Here is a 17,538-nt window from a genome sequence, read left to right on the forward strand (position 1 = left end):
AGGTGAGGTGGCTCTGCTGTGCTTGTGTTATATAAGAGATGGACGTTTTCCTGCGTAACCGTAATTGGAATGTTCCTACCCTTCGGGAAGTTTTTTTTATGATTACGAAAGTCGAATTGTCCTGTGAAGATGGAATAACACATCTAGACGTGTTTCTTTTGATGTCGAGAGATCTGCTTACATCTGAGCTACGAAACTCATCTAGACCATTGTACAACCGTATGGCTTAGTACGAGAAAGATCTTTTTCCATTCATTGCACAGTTTTCAACATCCCATCCGAACAATGCTAAAGATTTCGCAAAGACTCGAGAATACCTTTAACGTCCGCGAAACTCAACTCGTTCATTGTCTCTAGCCAAAGTCGCTCCGAGATATCCCTGCCTGCTGAAGTGTACTGAAAAGGAACGTACCTGAAACAATAGACGTCATCATCAGTATGATTGCATATTTCTGTGATATGGTATGACTTACGGCGCAATTTCCCAATTTGTCAGGATACATCCGTGAGATTCCTTGCTTTTCACTGCGCAAGCGTCGACATATGCCGAAGCACCAACTTGAACAGTTCTAGCCGCCGCAGCCTTGAACAAACCGAGAAGAGCTCTTGTACCAAATGGTCTATCTTTGTGAAGGTCGGTTCCCTTTACAAATCCAGGCTCGACCATGTTCACAACCACTTCTTCAGCAGTCACCAAGTCGGTGAGTTTCCAAACAAACATTTGTCCCAGTAATTTCGATGTTGCGTAAATATCTGAGGCGTCGAAGTATCTCTTATCGTCGAACGAGGGAAGGAGTGGGTCCTCATGTTTGTTGGGAAACTTGGCAGTCATGGAAAGCATAGCTGTGCTGATGGTCAACCTCCCTGGGCCAGTAGGAGATTTTGTCTTCAGGCTCGGAAGAAGTAAGACTGCAAGGAGCATAGTGGACAGGTAGTTGACTTGAATGGTTTCTTCGTGGCCGGTACTGGGAACAATCTTGAAGTCGTGGAAGCCTACGCCAGCATTCAAGATTGCCATGTCGAGCCGTGACAGTTTTCCTACACGCGCTGCTAACGCGCGAATAGAATCGTACGAGGTCATTTCGAATTGCCAAACTTCGATGACGGCATTCGGGTACTGGCTTGTAAGTCCAGAAGCAGCATCTTCGCCCTTTTTCACAGATCGAACAGCTAGAATGAGCCGAGAGAGCTTGTAGGAAAGCAACTGTCTGGCGCATTCGAGGCCAAGACCGGTGTTTGAGCCCGTGACAATGGCAACTCTACCAGATAGATTGGTAGTTTCGGGAGGAAATTGTGGCTTGGTTCCAAATTGGTTCCGGATGAAATGATTGGGAAAAAATGGTGTCTTCGAAGGGGCAAGCTCTTTGGATGCCATTGATCGATGGAGTATGCTCGTCTGGTAAAGGACAATAGACTTCATCATGGGATGAATGTGATTAGGATTGTATATCTACATGGGAATTGCGTGTGATTGTCGATTATGCCTAAACTAAAACGGGATTCCAATCTGCTGCATTAGCGTCTCATTTGCACTGTGTGATTGGTTGTGGTCACTATTGAGCGATACCAAATCGGGATATCAATCTGCTGCAGTAGCGTCCGCTCAGGTACCGCACCTTACATGCGTCATCATAAGCATTGCCTGGAGGACAACTTTACTCTTTTCTACTTCCGCATTCGCAGCAGTCCTGCACCCCTATAGTATTCCCGTCATGCACTGAGCACACTGTGTCAAATCGTCGTATCGCATTGCGAAAACAGGGATGGCTGCTTCAGGACCCAGTGGGTTATCTCACACCGCGATACGGCGACTTCTAATTCCGGAACAGCGGGCATAACTTTCATCTTCACCGATGGACGTGGCGAGGCTGAACCAAACATACGCAAGGCCATAAGGCAGCATGTGATGCTTGGAAAGAACAAGGGCAAGACTCGCAGCGCGCCTCGCCGAAACATGCCTGCCGAGCCAGTCACTCCATGTGGTGAAAATACGATCAGCAATACAGATGAGGATTCTCGGCTCTTGATGAAGATGCGTTATCCTTCGCTTCCAAATAAAGTTGGTTCTGAGTTGTCACTTGCCCGTTTTGCTGCTGCTGCGGAGCCGCGACTGATACATGACCTTCTGAGATGTATGTATGGATGCAAATAGGGATACTTGGCTGTACTCATTGATTTTTTAGTTTGCTTCGTCACCAAAAAAATTATGTACCCGCTTGAAAGACATGTTGTCTTTCATAAAGAGTCTAAAGTCGATACGTCGTGGCTCGACTTCCTCACTTTAGATGCGGCCTACATGCATGCAGCAGTCTTTGCATCTCAAGCCTATGCTTTCCATGCATCCTCTCGGAAATCTTCCGCATCAACCAGGTCAGCCTTAGTTCACTACTCTGCAGCACTGCGCCTTCTTACCGAAAGAATGACTACGCTCAACGAGCACAGTGTGACGGATGCTACCATCCTTTCGGTTTTGTATTTGACGCTACACGCTCATTTTGTTGGCGACTATGAAACAGCGCAGAAACATATGGAAGGCCTGCGCACCATCGTAGACATCCGAGGCGGTCTCTCCGCTTTTCAACATAACACAAAACTTGTCATGGAGCTGCTGAAGTAAGTGACACTGGCTGTCAGTTTGGTGATCAGTGTCCAGCTGCTGACTCTCCAGGTGTGATGTGGGGATAGCCCTAGATGTGGGGTCAGAGACCTCATTTTCCAGGAACGTAGTAGCCACATACGGCCCAATGATGCTGAACATAAGGGCGTCGAAGAGATCGACAGCAAAGCTACCCTGGGAGACGGATCAGGACCTCAATGAGGATCTACGACATGTCTGGGTATATCTAAAGGCTTTCTGCGTAGAGTTCAATACAGCAGCTCAAAGAAGTCGGCGATTGCCCGAGACTACACTGCTTCATGCTATGGTATTAGTAATGTACCGACTTCTTGGAATGAATAGCTTTCAGGAAGATTCCATCGTCGAAGGCATCCGTCTTGGCCTACTCGTCTTTTCGTCGCACATCTTTCTCAGCTGGCAAGGTATCGAAGGGCCGCGCACACATCTGCATCGTACCTATCGCGCTGCTCTCATACGGCTTACATTGCCAAGCGGACTGGCCCCAAACATCATACTCTGGCTACTGGTGGTTGGTTCTCTCGCCATCTTTACGTCTGATGATGACGCTTGGTTGATGCCTTGGATTCGGGCCACTATCGAGACTTGTGGGGTGCAGCATTGGAGCGAGTTGCTTAAACAGCTGGAAGCACTTCCATGGATCCATTTGGTGCACGACGGGCCAGGGCTAAAGGTATACAATGCTGCGCTGTCATATCTTCATGATAGCAGTGATTGTTATTGAGTTTGTTTGCGGTCGCCCCAGATGCTCAGGGTCGTCTCTTCGAGAGACAGATCCATGACGAGCCTCTTCCAGCACTTTATCACGTGGTCAGTCAGTTTTCCCTCCAGTATAGCTTCCAGGTGGAGCGATATGCTGTAGACAAGTGTCAGGAGATGATCAGCGCGTCTGGTGGATTGGTTCATTCTTCCTATGCGATCGTGTACATCATCCGAGTCTTTGCTAGCACGGCGATTGAATAACGATTCCAATGTCAATACACAGGTCCCCGAGGGCCCATATTTTTGGTTTTATTGGAGAACACGGCGATCACATATTTTGGTGGGTCCAGCAGGTTTCAGAAGTTTATGCTGCCTGAACAATCACTATCACATTACCAAATCCGAAAATGGGTTCAAGGCTTGTACTGACTGCCCTGAGAAGAAAAATGGATCAGACATCATGTTATTGTATGGCATTTGAATGGATTTGTTCTATCCGGGAAAGTGTAGCCTCCAACATTTGCCGGCATGCCCATCCCCGGCGTAAACCTTGATCAAATGCATGCTACACCGATCGCATCCCCAGTCGTACCCGAGGCACCCCTTGTCCTCGTACCTAGAGATCACCACTTGATTGATGTGCTAGACGCCTTGATGAGACAAGGATCGCTCCGTTGGAGAGAGCCAAGGAGTGGGGTCGGTGAGGATTGAAGATTAGCCGGATGAAATACTGATTTCCAAGTGCGCAGAAGGACGACAAGACCTCTTGAAAGTTGGAATCACGGGAACTACGACATCAAGACCCACCGAAACCAGTATACCTAGCCAAAAAGGTGTCTAGGTGTGAATGAGAATATTGGAAGAGGTATCGGTAATGAAACTTTGAAAATCAAGACATCGGAACTTATTTCGGTGTTATTCAATTACGCAGTCCTACCACAAACATGGACAACCCTTGATTGATCAACTTTGTGCTTGCACCGCGTTTCAGAGACGTCCTAGTGACCAGTTCACGCAAAAGCTCCGCGCTCGTTCATATGCCGGTAGACGTTTTTTAACAGGCAGCGCTATGCTGTACGGTAGTTATTCACTTTAAGCGAGGAGTAGGGAATGGGACGCAGGTAAGCCCACCGCGTGCAACCAGCCAGGGCCGATGTCGCTGCCGCCAATCGGCACTCGCGCAAGCTTCGTCACCCCTGCCTGGTTCCCGTACCGCCGGCTTTGCGCGGCCTGCAGGGTGCCTTGCCACCACTAAACCCCAATCGAACGTCGACCGCGTGCAGCAAGCTTTCACATCTTACGCCAAGTCTCAGCCCCGCCTTAAACCGGAGAGTAGTCCCAGTTAAGCAACAAGGATTCAACCGTTCTACACGGATTGTACGAAGACATCGTACCAACTAAAGTCGAAGACGCAATACATAGATGTTTAGACTAGACATAGACGTAACGTCGCACTTTAAACACCGCTTATACCACCCAAGTTGAAGGATAGAACAATCTACGGGAAGTAGCACCAGAAGATCGCTTCGAAGGCTCCTGCATCTGACCTAGGATTAACTTCCTCCTCCAACACTTCCTTTGCATTTCGTTGGAACTAGCACAAAAACATATCTAGGTAGCAGAGTCGACTGGTTTGGTCATCGGAGCTGCGTTCCTGAGCATGACGGCTGTTAGGGAGCTGTCTTCGTCAACAACACCCCAGCCCAAGCTCCAAACATTCTCGATCCCCGTCTCTTTTGCATTCCACGAAGCTTCAAAATGATCGCTGACACTAAGCAAAGCAAAGTGTCCATAGAACCTGAAGCCTGACGTGGTGATTTCGGAGCTGGAATTGGCACTGTCGGCGAAGCCAATCTCGCCAGTGGAATTAGAGACATAGAAAGACTTGGATGTCCAGGTCACATTGCTCGCGGCGATAGCAGTCCAAATGCCATCAGAAGTTGCCGTCACTCAGCAAGGTCAGCCTTGTTAGAAAGGTAATTTCAGAATCAGATGTCCTTACAGTTGACCGCTGTCACCTCAGCACCGTCGGCCAATGCCGCGCTGTCGCCAACATAGGCAAGTCCTATGGTCTGTGTTAGAGTGACAACAAGATGTCAAACATACGTAGGATTAGGACTACCGCACCGTCGGCATAGAAGATCTCGTAGCCCCCAATTGCCTCACCACCGTAGGCGTAGAGCTTAAAGCTCTCCGAAGGCTCAGCTTGACGGCTCCTGATTCCAGCCACTGCTGCAACAGAAGTAGTGGCCAGGAGTGCAACAACGAAAATTGCTTTGCGAAGAAACATGATGTTGTACTTGGCAGTCAAACTCAAGTAATTTGAATATGAGAGGATATGGGAGAGAAGTCTTTGAGAATGCCTATCTTTATATGTTGAGCGCAGGGCAATATTGGATTCTGACCATTCTCCAGTCAAGCTACACAACGTCGGCAGTACGCGCGATAGCTTGCTCCGCGAATAGTCCCTGATAGTGATGTGGGTGGTCAAAGCGCTCATGGGGTTTCGAAACGGGTCACTCATGACATGGGCCGCGTAATCCGGCGTGACGCCAAGCAAGACATGCGGACATGCAGCATCTCTGCGGTCCCCTGCTCCAGTCCACGCGTACCTGATCCTATGGCTACCCGATGTGTCTAATCCATTTCCAGCGCGGACCGAATCGCTGAGAAAGTCGTTTGTAATCGATTTGCTCGTCCGTGCCCCACCTTCTGGGGTAGCAACCCTCGGAAAGGCTTCATATCCGCGACTCAAGTCCGAGTTATGCCGCGTTTAGCAGCGTAGGCGATTGGCTCTATGCACACAATATCGGAATTTGGCCACGCTACGAACCCAGTATCCTGGATCGGTGAGCCACGGGGCCGAACCTTACGCAAGTGTACCTTAGTCTCGGGACCAACCGCGTCGGTGTGAATGCGGCCCGTCACGGGAGTAGTCCCCCCGAGTATTGGACAATCCACTCAGGAGGAGGCTTTCAGGCACCGTTGAAGGTGAGACCCACAGGTTGTCGTTAAGGACGCCCCGTGCGTGCCGCGGCTATGACAACACCCTTCCTTATCGCTGTGTTCCTGACCCGCCCTAGCCTGCATGATGTTGCCTTTCAGCGCTTGGGACATGATCTAAAAGGTGTGTGGCTGCAGAACATTATTCTGGCAAGGATGTTCAGGGTTGGCCACTTTGACGAGTCTGTAGGCATGCTCCTGGTCGAAAACCATCGGCAGAACGAAGTCTGGCTAAGACCTTAACTGAGCGAATGACCTTTAGTGCCTAATTGAGATGATATGACATCCGAGTTTGTAGTTGAAAATGTAAAGACACGAAGAGAATAGGCCATGCCACACCTGATGCACCAGCAGTTGGTGGCTTGCGAAAGCGCCTAGTGAAAGGGTGTACCGATATATGCGCTATAGGGTACTGAAATTGCGGAGGACTATCCTATTGCGTTAGCTTGCCTGGCCTGAGCCGATAGTTAGGTTTGTACGGAGTCGGGAGTATGCAGCAAGTCAGGAGGAAAGGGTCGGACACACGGGGCTACACACTGCCGGTCCTGTACGTTGTAGGGAAGAATGAATGCGATGGACAATAAGTCCCACGTTTACAGCTACGCCCTGCATTATCACTTGTGTCGGTTACCAAGAAACCGGTATCATTCGCCTCGCCTCCGCATTCACCACTAACATGCTAGCTCATCTTACTTTGAGGTAGCAAACTAACATCTATCTGCGACTCCATGTAAGAGAATGCAACCCTTTTGCAACAATAGTCAGCCATCCCAGTAGCCATCCACGATGCAACATCACATTGTGTGTCCGGAATTTGACCGACCGCATCATAAATCCCTGCACCGACCGCTCAAATGTCAATCATAGACGCCCAAGATGCACGCTAAGATATTGTTCTTATCGAAAGCCTCGACCCCTAGCCAGCGGACTTCGGGTCAGTCAGTGGCCGTGGTCAGCACGCATTCTCACGATTCTAGGATTCATTGAAAATTGCCAAACGTGGAACGGCAGCTACGGCGACGACATGCAACCGACCGAACATCGTGTCAGGAGGACACCACCAGGTGCTTCAGAGCACATGAAGGATGCGTCTAGGTCAATAAACTTCTAATCTTGGCCAACGCACAGTTACGCGTCAATGAAAGGGCGATTTCGCGCTGGGAATTGCCTCGGACATATCGTGTGAACGATTTCAGAGCCATAACTCAGACTTGTCATTTAATGACTTAAAAGCACGCTCCGAGAACAGCGATAACTCATCATCGACGGGTCGGGCCTCTTCGCTGGCCACTTGTTGCTCTTCAGACGTTCCGCTTCTACTTCAGCGCTTCAGTCTCATTCTTGTCCCTCTCTCAGACATTCCTACATCGTCAAGATGATTCCGAGCTCGATATGGGTCTTACCCACGCTGGCATCAATTTTGATGGCCAACTCTGCTGTAGCTGCAGTCATCAAAGGCACGCCCCAGAAGAGAGCTGCCTGTGCTGGTAACACAGCAAACGACCGCGGCACTTGGTGCGATTACTCGATCGACACCAATTGGTATGACGAGGTCCCCGACACCGGAGTTACTCGCGAGTACTGGCTAGAGCTCTCTGAGACTGAGGTTGCCCCTGATGGTTTCACGCGGACAGGCATGACAGTGAACGGTACCATCCCAGGACCGACCATCGAGGCCGACTGGGGAGACGAATTGGTCATTCATGTGATCAACAACCTCAACATTAATGGAACATCTATCCACTGGCATGGACTTCGACAGAATTACACCAATCCCAATGATGGAGTTGTATCAGTGACACAGTGCGCTCAAGCGCCTGGAGACACGTTCACCTATCGTATGCGCGCTACTCAGTACGGAACTTCTTGGTACCACTCCCACTTCTCACTTCAAGCCTGGGATGGAATATTCGGCAGCATCGTCATCAATGGTCCCGCCACCGCCAACTACGACGTGGACGCTGGACCAATCATTATCGCTGACTGGTTCCACGAAACGGTGTACTCCTTGGCCCAGGTGGCTGCTACTGGGGGCCCACCCACACCAGAGAATGGCCTAATCAATGGTACCAACGTTTTCGGCGATGATGGCGCCGACAATCAGACGGGCTCCCGCTTCGAGTTGGACTTCGAACCTGGCACTTCCTACCGTCTCCGCTTGATCAATGTTGCGATCGACAGTTTCTGGAAGTTCAGTATTGACAACCACACTTTGACTGTTATTGCTGTCGATCTTGTCCCCATTGTGCCCTTCACCACAGACGTCGTTAGCATCGGTATAGGTGAGTCGAAGACCCTTTCCATGTTCTGACTAGATTTCATACTTACAACGAACGCAACAGCACAACGAGTCGACGTCATTGTGACTGCGGATCAGAGCGATGTCGCAAGTGACTTTTGGTTACGCTTCATACCGCAGTCAGCATGCTCTACTAATGATATGGCCGACAACATCAGAGGCATTGTACACTACAGTGGCTCTACCGGTACACCGAATACAACCCAGTACGATCCTGTGGATGACTGTCTTGATTTCGACATGGACCTTCTTGTTCCGCATGTTGCTCTTGATGTGCCCGCGACTCATCTTTACGAGGAGAAAGAGGACGTTGGTCTGTCCTTTGGCGCGGACGGTACCATCAAGTGGACGGTCAACGATTCTTCCCTCCAGGTTCAGTGGGGCGACCCGACTGTTGTGCAAATTCTCAACAACGATACCGACTTTGATACGTCACAGAACCTCATACGGCTTGATGAGGCTAACGAGTGGGCCTACATCATCATCGAGACGACCCTCAATGTTGCTCACCCTATCCACGTCCATGGCCATGACTTCTTCATTCTAGCCCAGGGAGATGGACTGTATAGCACGGATACCGCACTTAAACTGAGCAATCCTCCTCGCCGTGACGTTGCTATGCTTCCAGCCGGTGGTCATCTTGTACTCGCTTGGGTCACCGACAACCCAGGGGCTTGGCTTGTGCACTGCCATATTGGATGGCACACGGTGTAAGTACAACATCATATTTACTTCTATGTTGTACTAACGATGACAAGGAACGGTCTTGCTTTCCAATTTGCCGAACGTATCAGTGAGATACCGTCCATTCTGGACTCTTCTAGCATCCAGGGAACTTGTGATACTTGGAATGCGTTTGCCGACGAGAGAGGCATTGTAGTTGATGACTCGGGCGTATAGAAGAGATGATTACTGATTCTTAAGGAGATGTTATCTTGTATCTCGACCAGCTTCATGGTCGGCGAGGGTGACCTTTCCTTGTAAACGACTTTTCATATGTATCGAAATATGAATTTTGAATAACAATGTGCAACGTTCATATCAAGCATTTCACTAAGCTCTTATTTGCCCCTATGCTAGGATTCCTAGGCAGATAGGAGAGGATGCCTGTCTGATCCAGGGAAGTGAGCAGGGCGCTGTGACACGAACAGAATCAAAGTGAAACGAATGTGTCGAGCGAATACATTTTATCATTGCATGTTGATCATGAAACAATAGCTTCCAGAGGAACGACATTGGTTGGGTCTTTTCCTTTACACTTGAACAATTAGCCATTATCAACCATCAGTCTTTTTTCACCGACAAGGTATCGCCTCTTTCTTCGTCACCTCTTCCCGTCTTCCTCTTGGGGTAACTCGGGCACATTCGCCACACACACACAGCACAGCATCTTTCAATGCTATCGCAATCACTGACACTGTGGAGCCATCGGTAGGGCTGGATTCCAAAAGGTGGTGCTCTCATTGCTTGCTTGCGAAGTCACCAGCCTTGCAGCGCATGTAATCATTCGAACAGCATAATACCAACCTAGATACACGACTTGCCCCTCTCCCGAGGATAGCACGTATTATAGAGTATGTACATTTGTGCCTTTCATGTCAAGCAAAGTGCACTCTTTGATTGACCGACTCTGGAGTGTATGGTTCATTGAACCGGAATGGGTGGATTTCATTATGACGATTGTTTTTGAGCCCTACTATCTCGCAATCAAGGCAATAGACATTCGACTTCGCCATGATTCCTTTGGTGTGGCTGTGGCCCGTGCAAGGTGGCACGGGGCAGAAGGCTGGTGGATGTCGTGACTTCACGAACTTGAAGAGCACCATATGTGACGAGCAAGCAATTTTCGCCGACTGTTTTATAGAACGTTCTCAACCCGTGCAGAAACTTTGTTACTAAAGTCATCGCGTTGAAACATGATCGCTCGACCATTTCGGCGCATCTGCTCACCTCAATAGATCTTATCAACTTCAGCCTACTCAGGCATGGAATGTGATCTTGCTCGAAAAAATTGATGTTTGGCTTCAATATATCCTAGTTTCCAATGGCAGAGCTTCATAGATCGTCCACAGAGGCTTAGCAAATGGGAGAGGCGCACCATCGCAAGCTCCTAGACGTGTTGCATATGGGGAGCACAACCAGGGCGACACGTTTCGACTGCATGCCCCCATTTCCAATTTTCACTGCTTTCTTAGCCCACACAAAGCGGTCTTCGTGCCCTGCTAAACACCAATCAGACATCACCAGTGGGTACAGTCAAAGTGTAATTGGTGCGGCAGGTATCTGATCGGTGAGTACATTGCAAAGCTCCCTGACCGGTTTATCCACTGGATCATTACCCTAACAAAATGCATAACACTGCCTACGACCCTCCCGGTCGCAGCTCCAAAGCCGAAGGGCAAGATGACCGGTTTCACAAGGGCCTTTGTCGACGTGATTGGAGCAGATCGCTTCGTATACGGGATTTCGCCTCACTCAGTAGGTCGCTTATACGAGCGGAGAAGTCAGATTGGTCGGTTAACCACTCGAGCCATGCGGCACGACATAGCTCGGGCCTCGACGGATTTTTGCACTGCAATCTTAGCCCGCACGAGGAGTGCCGTAGCGACGATCGACTCGAACAAGGAGTCTCTCACTTTGCTCAGCATCTGTAGCGACATCATTGGCGCAAAGGCGCTTAGCTAATCCACATCATCAGAGAAGGATTCGCAAGGCTGGCTGCTTTCCAGGCACTCGGTCAAAGACTGGTGAATCTTCACTGCAATTTTAGCGCAGGCGAGGTGGTATTCCTGCCTAAGAGGCACCAATCAAACATTGCTTACATAAGAGTAAGCAATTGGGAATGATGGTGGTCTTGTGATTGACTGCTACAACATCACGGGAAGTGTGAAAGCTTCCGAAGTGCACTATAACGTTACTTCGGTTTTCCGTACCGCTTCCTACTTGCTTGGGGGCAAGCTAAGATGAAAAATGTAGAGTGATCGCCGGAAGACGCCATAGACAGGCAGCTTGACTTGCGCCGAGTACATATGTAACATGTAATCATCTACATGACGCAGCATCGTGTATGATCGTATGAGCGTACATACTTTTACTCTTCGGTTGCATCGCCGGTGGATCACTTCACCAACACGCCACGGACGGATCATGTGCACTGCATTCTCTAGCGCGGGCGAGGACCGCGAGTTGCTGACTAGCCAATCAACATGCAAATCTACCTTCGATCACCATCGTGCATAGGTGTCCAACCTCAGAAACGTCACTGCAATCTTTAGCGTGGATGAGGAGACCAAAGCCAGAGGTGTACACTCGCTTTGTGCTCGAAGGACACCTACTCGATGTGTTACTTCTAGCGCTGGTAAGACCGCTTGACGCGCAATCTCCCAGTAAGTGTTCCTCTGCTGTAGAAAGCCAGTCTGATACCCTGAATGTCTAGATTGTAGCTTCAGACCCCATCACAGTGGTATATCCAACCCATCCTCTTCCCTCCCTCCCCTTCCTACCCATCAATACCCCACCTTCTTCTCACCCTCCTCCAAATGCGTCCTCCGATCCACAACCAACCTCCTCTGAAAATACTCCCCACCCCAAACTCCTCATACTCCCCTCCTCCTAAACCCCTCCAACACACTAACCCTCGCATCCTCATCCGGACTGAAAAAGAACGGCATACTATACCGCTCCTCCCCCCCGATATTCCGCACCCGGTGCACAGTACTCATCCACGCTCCCCCAGTCACTAATTTGAGGAAGTCCGCGATGTTCACCACAAACGAGTGAGGCTGGTGGTGCACGGGGACCCATATGCCGTTTGCGTTGAGGACTTCCAGCGCGGGGTACGCGGTGTGGCTTTGGGTCACGAGCGTGAACCAGCAGAAGTCAGTGTGGGCGCCGATGCCGACGTCGGAGTCGGAGGCTTGGGGTGGGTAGTGCACTGCGCGGACGTTGGTCATGGGGTGTTTCGTGATGCTGTCGAAGTGGTCTTCTGGAAGATCCAAAGCGAGGGCGAAGATGCGGAGGAGGCGGCGGGAGAAGGTGAGCATGGCGGTGTAGTAGGTGTAGAGGGCGGGGCGGAAGAAGGTTGCGGTGGGGTGGGAGGGCCATTGGTTGCGGGGTGCGACATGAAGGGGAGAGGGGGAGGTTTTGTTCTGGGTCGGTGGCGTCTTCGCCCATGAGGAAGCCTTCTTTGAGGTCTGGGTGGGGTTAGAATTGATGAGAGGGGTGAAGGGGGAGAGACGTACCGCCTCGGGTGCTGGGATCGAGTTTGCCTTCTAGGAAGGCTTCGTAGCCCCTGAACTTCTCTGTCTTTTGGTTGTGGACCTCCATCTTGACTTCTGTGGGGAGATCGAAGAACCGCTTCACGGCTGTGAAGGTGTCGTCTAGTATCTGCTCGTCCACCCCGTGGTTGACTGCATAGAAGAAACCCACATCCCGACATGCGGCACCGACCTCTTTCGCTAGCTCCTTACGATCCTCAAAGCTGTCCGAGTATATGCGGCGCATATCAATCTTTGGCACCTCATTGAACGTACTCTTCGCCGCCTTGCCAGTCAGAACGCGCCGCTTCCCAAAGACCCCGCCATCGTGGTAGTGAACGTACGTCTCGGACTGTGTTTCAGTGGTCGACATGGTGAAATGTGTATTTTAGCAAGCCTCCCCTTGTCCAGCGTGGGCACCCTTCACTTTAAGCATGGGATGGTGAATGGACCGCGGCAGTTCCACCACTCAGCCTTATGTCACCGGAAATGCGCGACTGCGCGACGGGAAGTCTAAAAGCAAGCCCAGCAGCTACCTCGTACCGCCAATCGGGGATAAACACATGTGATGCCATGCCCAACTTCCATGCACGTCAAAACGGATGCGGCAATAGGCGCACGCGAGGCCTTCCTCCACCCTATAAGATAATTGTTCGCAACGGATAAGACCGCAAGTTCGCCGCAGGGCGCCGTAATCAGCTGGTCGCTAGGCCATTGTTTGATTCCTCCGTGGAGAAGGGGGTGTAGTTTCCGAAGGCGTTGGTCGGCAGATGCACTCGGGATACCGAGCGTTCGGTAGGCCATGTGGTCGACTAACGCAGCACGCCGATATCAGTCCTCGGTTTAATGTTACGAGGGAGTGGAGCGAGAGCGTGATTTGTTGAGCAAGTTAATGGATCTCTGGAAAACGATAACAGCCGGGGCCAATGTGTAAGGCTGTAGGGATGCGAATCCTCCTGGCGCGTACTGCCGTTGAAGTGTAGCAGTGAACACGTGTAGTAAGCGCGGAGGAGCGCGCATCGGTGTGATACCTGATCAGCGCTGCAAGTAACTCCTGACTCGCACCTGAGGACAAATCTACAATGTCTGGCGAGCGCCGAGATTGGCCGCTTCGTGTATCACGCACTGCTGGACTCGTGTCTTGGTGGAGCGTGTTAGCCAAGTTGCTGTAGATCAACATTTACCCATTACCCCGCCTTCACCGTTTACAACTTTCGCTGAGCGAATGAGCGAGTAACAGCAGGGACACGAACTTGCCGGTTGCCGACTGACAGTTGTGAGAGGATGCTACACTTCATGGGGTGATTCATTTCTCAATCACACATGTGCAACTCAGATGGCAAGCTGACTCGTCCGGGGCAAGATAGAATGGCTGTAGTAAGAAGGGACAACGAACGGGCGCATAACAAGGGGTCGAAGTGCCATAGATAGCGCCATCCATGCATGCCATAGGAGGGGCTACCAATACCCAGACTGTGGGGCAGGGCTGCTAGAGCTGCGTAAAAAGTCGTAATTGGTTCGATTTGACCCTGTGTATGCAAAGTGAGGCTTCCTCGGTATGGCGCATGGAAAAGAAAACCATTCGTTCTATAGCAGATTGCTGTCGATAACTCAGAGCGCACCGTGGCAATAATGCCACCACACGCAGGACCTCTAAGTGGGAAATCTAAAAGGGCAGATTCGCATTCCTCGCAACCCATCAAACTCCAATCCAAGTCTGTCAAGCCGCAAGACCGTGCCCGGGGGATATCATATCGTGGACCTCTCCAAAGACCACGCACGCAAACAAACCAAAAAGACGCCCACGTCTGCAAGCTACTTCTTGCCACCTAGCTTGTGCAGGAACTCTTTGCCTTTGTCTACAATGCCCTTGTCCGCCTTGCCGTCCTCCCGCTTCACATCCTGACTCTTCCTCTCGGCAGGCTTCTGCTCGCCGGACTTCTTCTCCTTGGCCTCAGCAGCCGCCCTCTTCACCTCACCACTCGCTCTTGCCTTCTTCTCGTCCTCGGTTATCGCAATGTTCGCCGCACCCCCGCGCCCATAATGATGAGGTCCCTCGGGTTCACGATGCGTCGGCGCCTCGACGTCTTGGGCGGCGCGCGCGAGCTCCGGGTGGTTTGGGTCGTTCTTGGCCATGTTGCCGGAGCCGCCGCGGCCGGTGGTGTAATGGTCAGACTTGAGGGTCGGCGTGACGAGGTCTTTGGTGGTGATGTGTGCGGCAGGGTCTTCTTTGCCAATGTTGCCTTAAGGAGGAGCTGTTAGCGGGCGCGCAATGCGTAGGTGTGCGGAGGGCGAGAGGTGGGAGAGGGCGAGAATGGGGAAGACGGACCTGCACCGCCGCGGCCGTAGGAGGCGACGCGATCGGGAGTTGCGCGCTGGTCTGCCATGTCGTCTGCGTGTGTGTGTATGCGCTGAAGTGGTTGTCGCAAAGCTTGAGGTAGCGCGGGTCGCGGTCGGTCGTAGAGTCAAAATGCGGTGTGAGGTGAGAGCAAGTCCAAGTCGCAAGCGGCAGGTGTAACAACAGACAAAGCCCGGCGGTAGATGACGCGACCAGCAAACAAGACAGGGCAAACAAAAGCGTGGTCAATCTATCTCACCGCGCGCAGCCCAGGCAAACAAGGCGTCATCGTGGTCCCGCGCCACGGTAACAGAGCCTTTTCAGACCCTGCGCGCCGGTGTGACGGCGCCAGCGCCCTCTAGCTGTGCCTGGCATCTCTGGGCACCGACTTCTTTTGCTCTAGGCGAGCCATGTGCGTGACGAAATTAATTGACCGTTGCCCTGTTGCTCTCCAGGTGGTGCGGGATTCCATTAGCTAACAGTTTGGCATGGCGGGGTGAGAGTGCGCCTCGGCGAATGCGCGTGCTTGGTAGGCGCCGTTTGTATGGATACTCGGTGGGAATGTTGTGCTATCTCGCTGGAAGTTCCATGTCGCGGACCTTTATGGTGCGTTGTGATGAGATTCGAAGAAGGTAATGTGGCCTGCGATGCAGCTCTACACAATGAACTGACCACGCAGCAAAAAGCAAACATCCTCAGACGTAAGCAAGTGATGCAATCGCTCACACTTGCAGCGCCAAGACGCTAACCTCAAAGCGTATCTCTGTACCAACCATTCGTTTATCTTCAACATCGACAACAATGATCGACCTCTTATCGCTGCTCTTATCACGCTCAGATAGCGAATCGATTGTATTGACCTCATACCCGGAGATGCGGAACGAGAGTGGTCATCAATGATGGCGGTAATTGAAACGTCTAGAAGCGGAAGCTCAACCGCAGCCTTCGCTGCTCAACTTCCATTGACACTAACAATGGAATGGTAATAGAGACATCAAGGAGATGGGTATACCGACAACGCCAACATCCATTCCAGAAATCGTGACCACCTGTCAAGATCCAATATGGACTCCAGTTTCGATCTTGATCATAACAAAGCTCCCTTCTTCTTCTTCTAGATCTTCAACAACATCCGCACCGTCGGGATGAAATGCTTCGAATCATCCTCTTGCTGCTCAAAACTTTGCTTGAACGCTGCCAACCCCGCAATGATACCGCATATCATAAACACCAGACTGATCATGGACCAGATGATACCCCAGCACTGAGAAGACCCGCCATACCGCTTCGCGAAAACACTGGCATCGGAGGAATTCACTTTCCTCAATATGAGGTCATCGCAAATATCCCACACCGAGTACAGACTCGACATGACGCCGATGAAGAGCTGCACACTGTTAGCGCCCATTGCAAAACCGAGGATTTGAACACTCACCACAACGAACCGAAGCGCCTCGGCATGCTTGATAAACCAACACGCAATTAACAACCCCACCGCCAGCAAGATCGTCAGAATCGTAAGCCAGTCTTTCTTTCCCCACCACAGCGTCAACAAAAAGCACACCCCCAGCACAATACTACAGATCTTGCTGGCGTTGATGTTGAACCCGCAGAACGTCAACAACGCGCCGATGAGACTCGATCCAAGATAGCCCGCAGGCAGAGTAATGGCCTGCTTCCCGCCGCGCATGTGCGTGACGCCGCCCTCATGCGGGTCCAACGAGATGGACTCGACGCGCCCCCCGGTGCAGCACGCGGTTATGGCGTGCCCAAACTCATGGAAGGCGATGACCAGCATCTATGCAAATATGAGTATTTCCACACGCGATATTCAAACTTGGATACATAGGGATGGGATGCAGGAAAAGACTAACCTTGAACGGCCACAACACCCACCGCACATACGGCAGATTCCACAACAACGCAATAACAACCACATACGCGCATATCACACCCAGCGTCACGCCCTGCGTGTGGTTCACGCTCAACCCCCGTCTCGCGATATGCTGAGCCGTCGCGGGCCCAGCAGTAACTAAAGCGCGGCGCGCTAGAGCACCCACCGTAGCGCGATCCACCGAAGCGTGCGAAGGTATCAGGGGCGGCATGATGTTGTTCACCTTGTGTCTGCCAAACAAAGTCCAACGAAGGTACTGCAAGCGAATGTAATAGGAATGAACACGAGAGAGATGCGAATAGAGCGGGGAAATGTTTGAGTTTTGTTAAGCTGAGGTTTGACACGCATGTCGGCAGGGCAGATGACGACGCGCGCCGAAGCCGCGCCACTACGGCTATTTTTGGTGTGGCG

The 17,538-nt window shown here is 51.2% G+C and overlaps 5 protein-coding genes across 5 annotated transcripts; 2 read left to right on the forward strand and 3 right to left on the reverse strand.

Annotated features, from left to right (window-relative positions):
* Positions 1-469: 469 nt before the first annotated feature.
* Positions 470-1,423, reverse strand: N0V89_012626 (uncharacterized protein; the record flags this gene model as incomplete). The annotated part of the gene is made up of 1 exon (XM_056221346.1): positions 470-1,423. One exon carries the CDS (start codon positions 1,421-1,423, stop codon positions 470-472), a length of 954 nt encoding a protein of 317 aa, XP_056065333.1.
* A 6,309-nt stretch (positions 1,424-7,732) lies between these two features.
* On the forward strand, positions 7,733-8,651 carry N0V89_012627 (uncharacterized protein; the record flags this gene model as incomplete). Its single annotated transcript, XM_056221347.1, has 2 exons — positions 7,733-7,736; positions 7,783-8,651. 2 exons carry the CDS (start codon positions 7,733-7,735, stop codon positions 8,649-8,651), a joined length of 873 nt encoding a protein of 290 aa, XP_056065334.1.
* A 70-nt stretch (positions 8,652-8,721) lies between these two features.
* On the forward strand, positions 8,722-9,353 carry N0V89_012628 (uncharacterized protein; the record flags this gene model as incomplete). Its single annotated transcript, XM_056221348.1, has 2 exons — positions 8,722-8,730; positions 8,760-9,353. The coding sequence occupies 2 exons, from the start codon at positions 8,722-8,724 to the stop codon at positions 9,351-9,353; spliced, it is 603 nt and encodes a 200-aa protein (XP_056065335.1).
* A 2,882-nt stretch (positions 9,354-12,235) lies between these two features.
* Positions 12,236-12,965, reverse strand: N0V89_012629 (uncharacterized protein; the record flags this gene model as incomplete). Its single annotated transcript, XM_056221349.1, has 2 exons — positions 12,236-12,832; positions 12,960-12,965. 2 exons carry the CDS (start codon positions 12,963-12,965, stop codon positions 12,236-12,238), a joined length of 603 nt encoding a protein of 200 aa, XP_056065336.1.
* A 1,745-nt stretch (positions 12,966-14,710) lies between these two features.
* N0V89_012630 (uncharacterized protein) lies at positions 14,711-15,282 on the reverse strand (the record flags this gene model as incomplete). Its single annotated transcript, XM_056221350.1, has 2 exons — positions 14,711-15,138; positions 15,225-15,282. 2 exons carry the CDS (start codon positions 15,280-15,282, stop codon positions 14,711-14,713), a joined length of 486 nt encoding a protein of 161 aa, XP_056065337.1.
* Positions 15,283-17,538: the final 2,256 nt, after the last annotated feature.

The sequence above is a fragment of the Didymosphaeria variabile genome (assembly GCF_027946475.1).
Source record: "Didymosphaeria variabile strain IMI 356815 chromosome Unknown scaffold_10, whole genome shotgun sequence".
Lineage (NCBI taxonomy): Eukaryota > Fungi > Ascomycota > Dothideomycetes > Pleosporales > Didymosphaeriaceae > Didymosphaeria > Didymosphaeria variabile.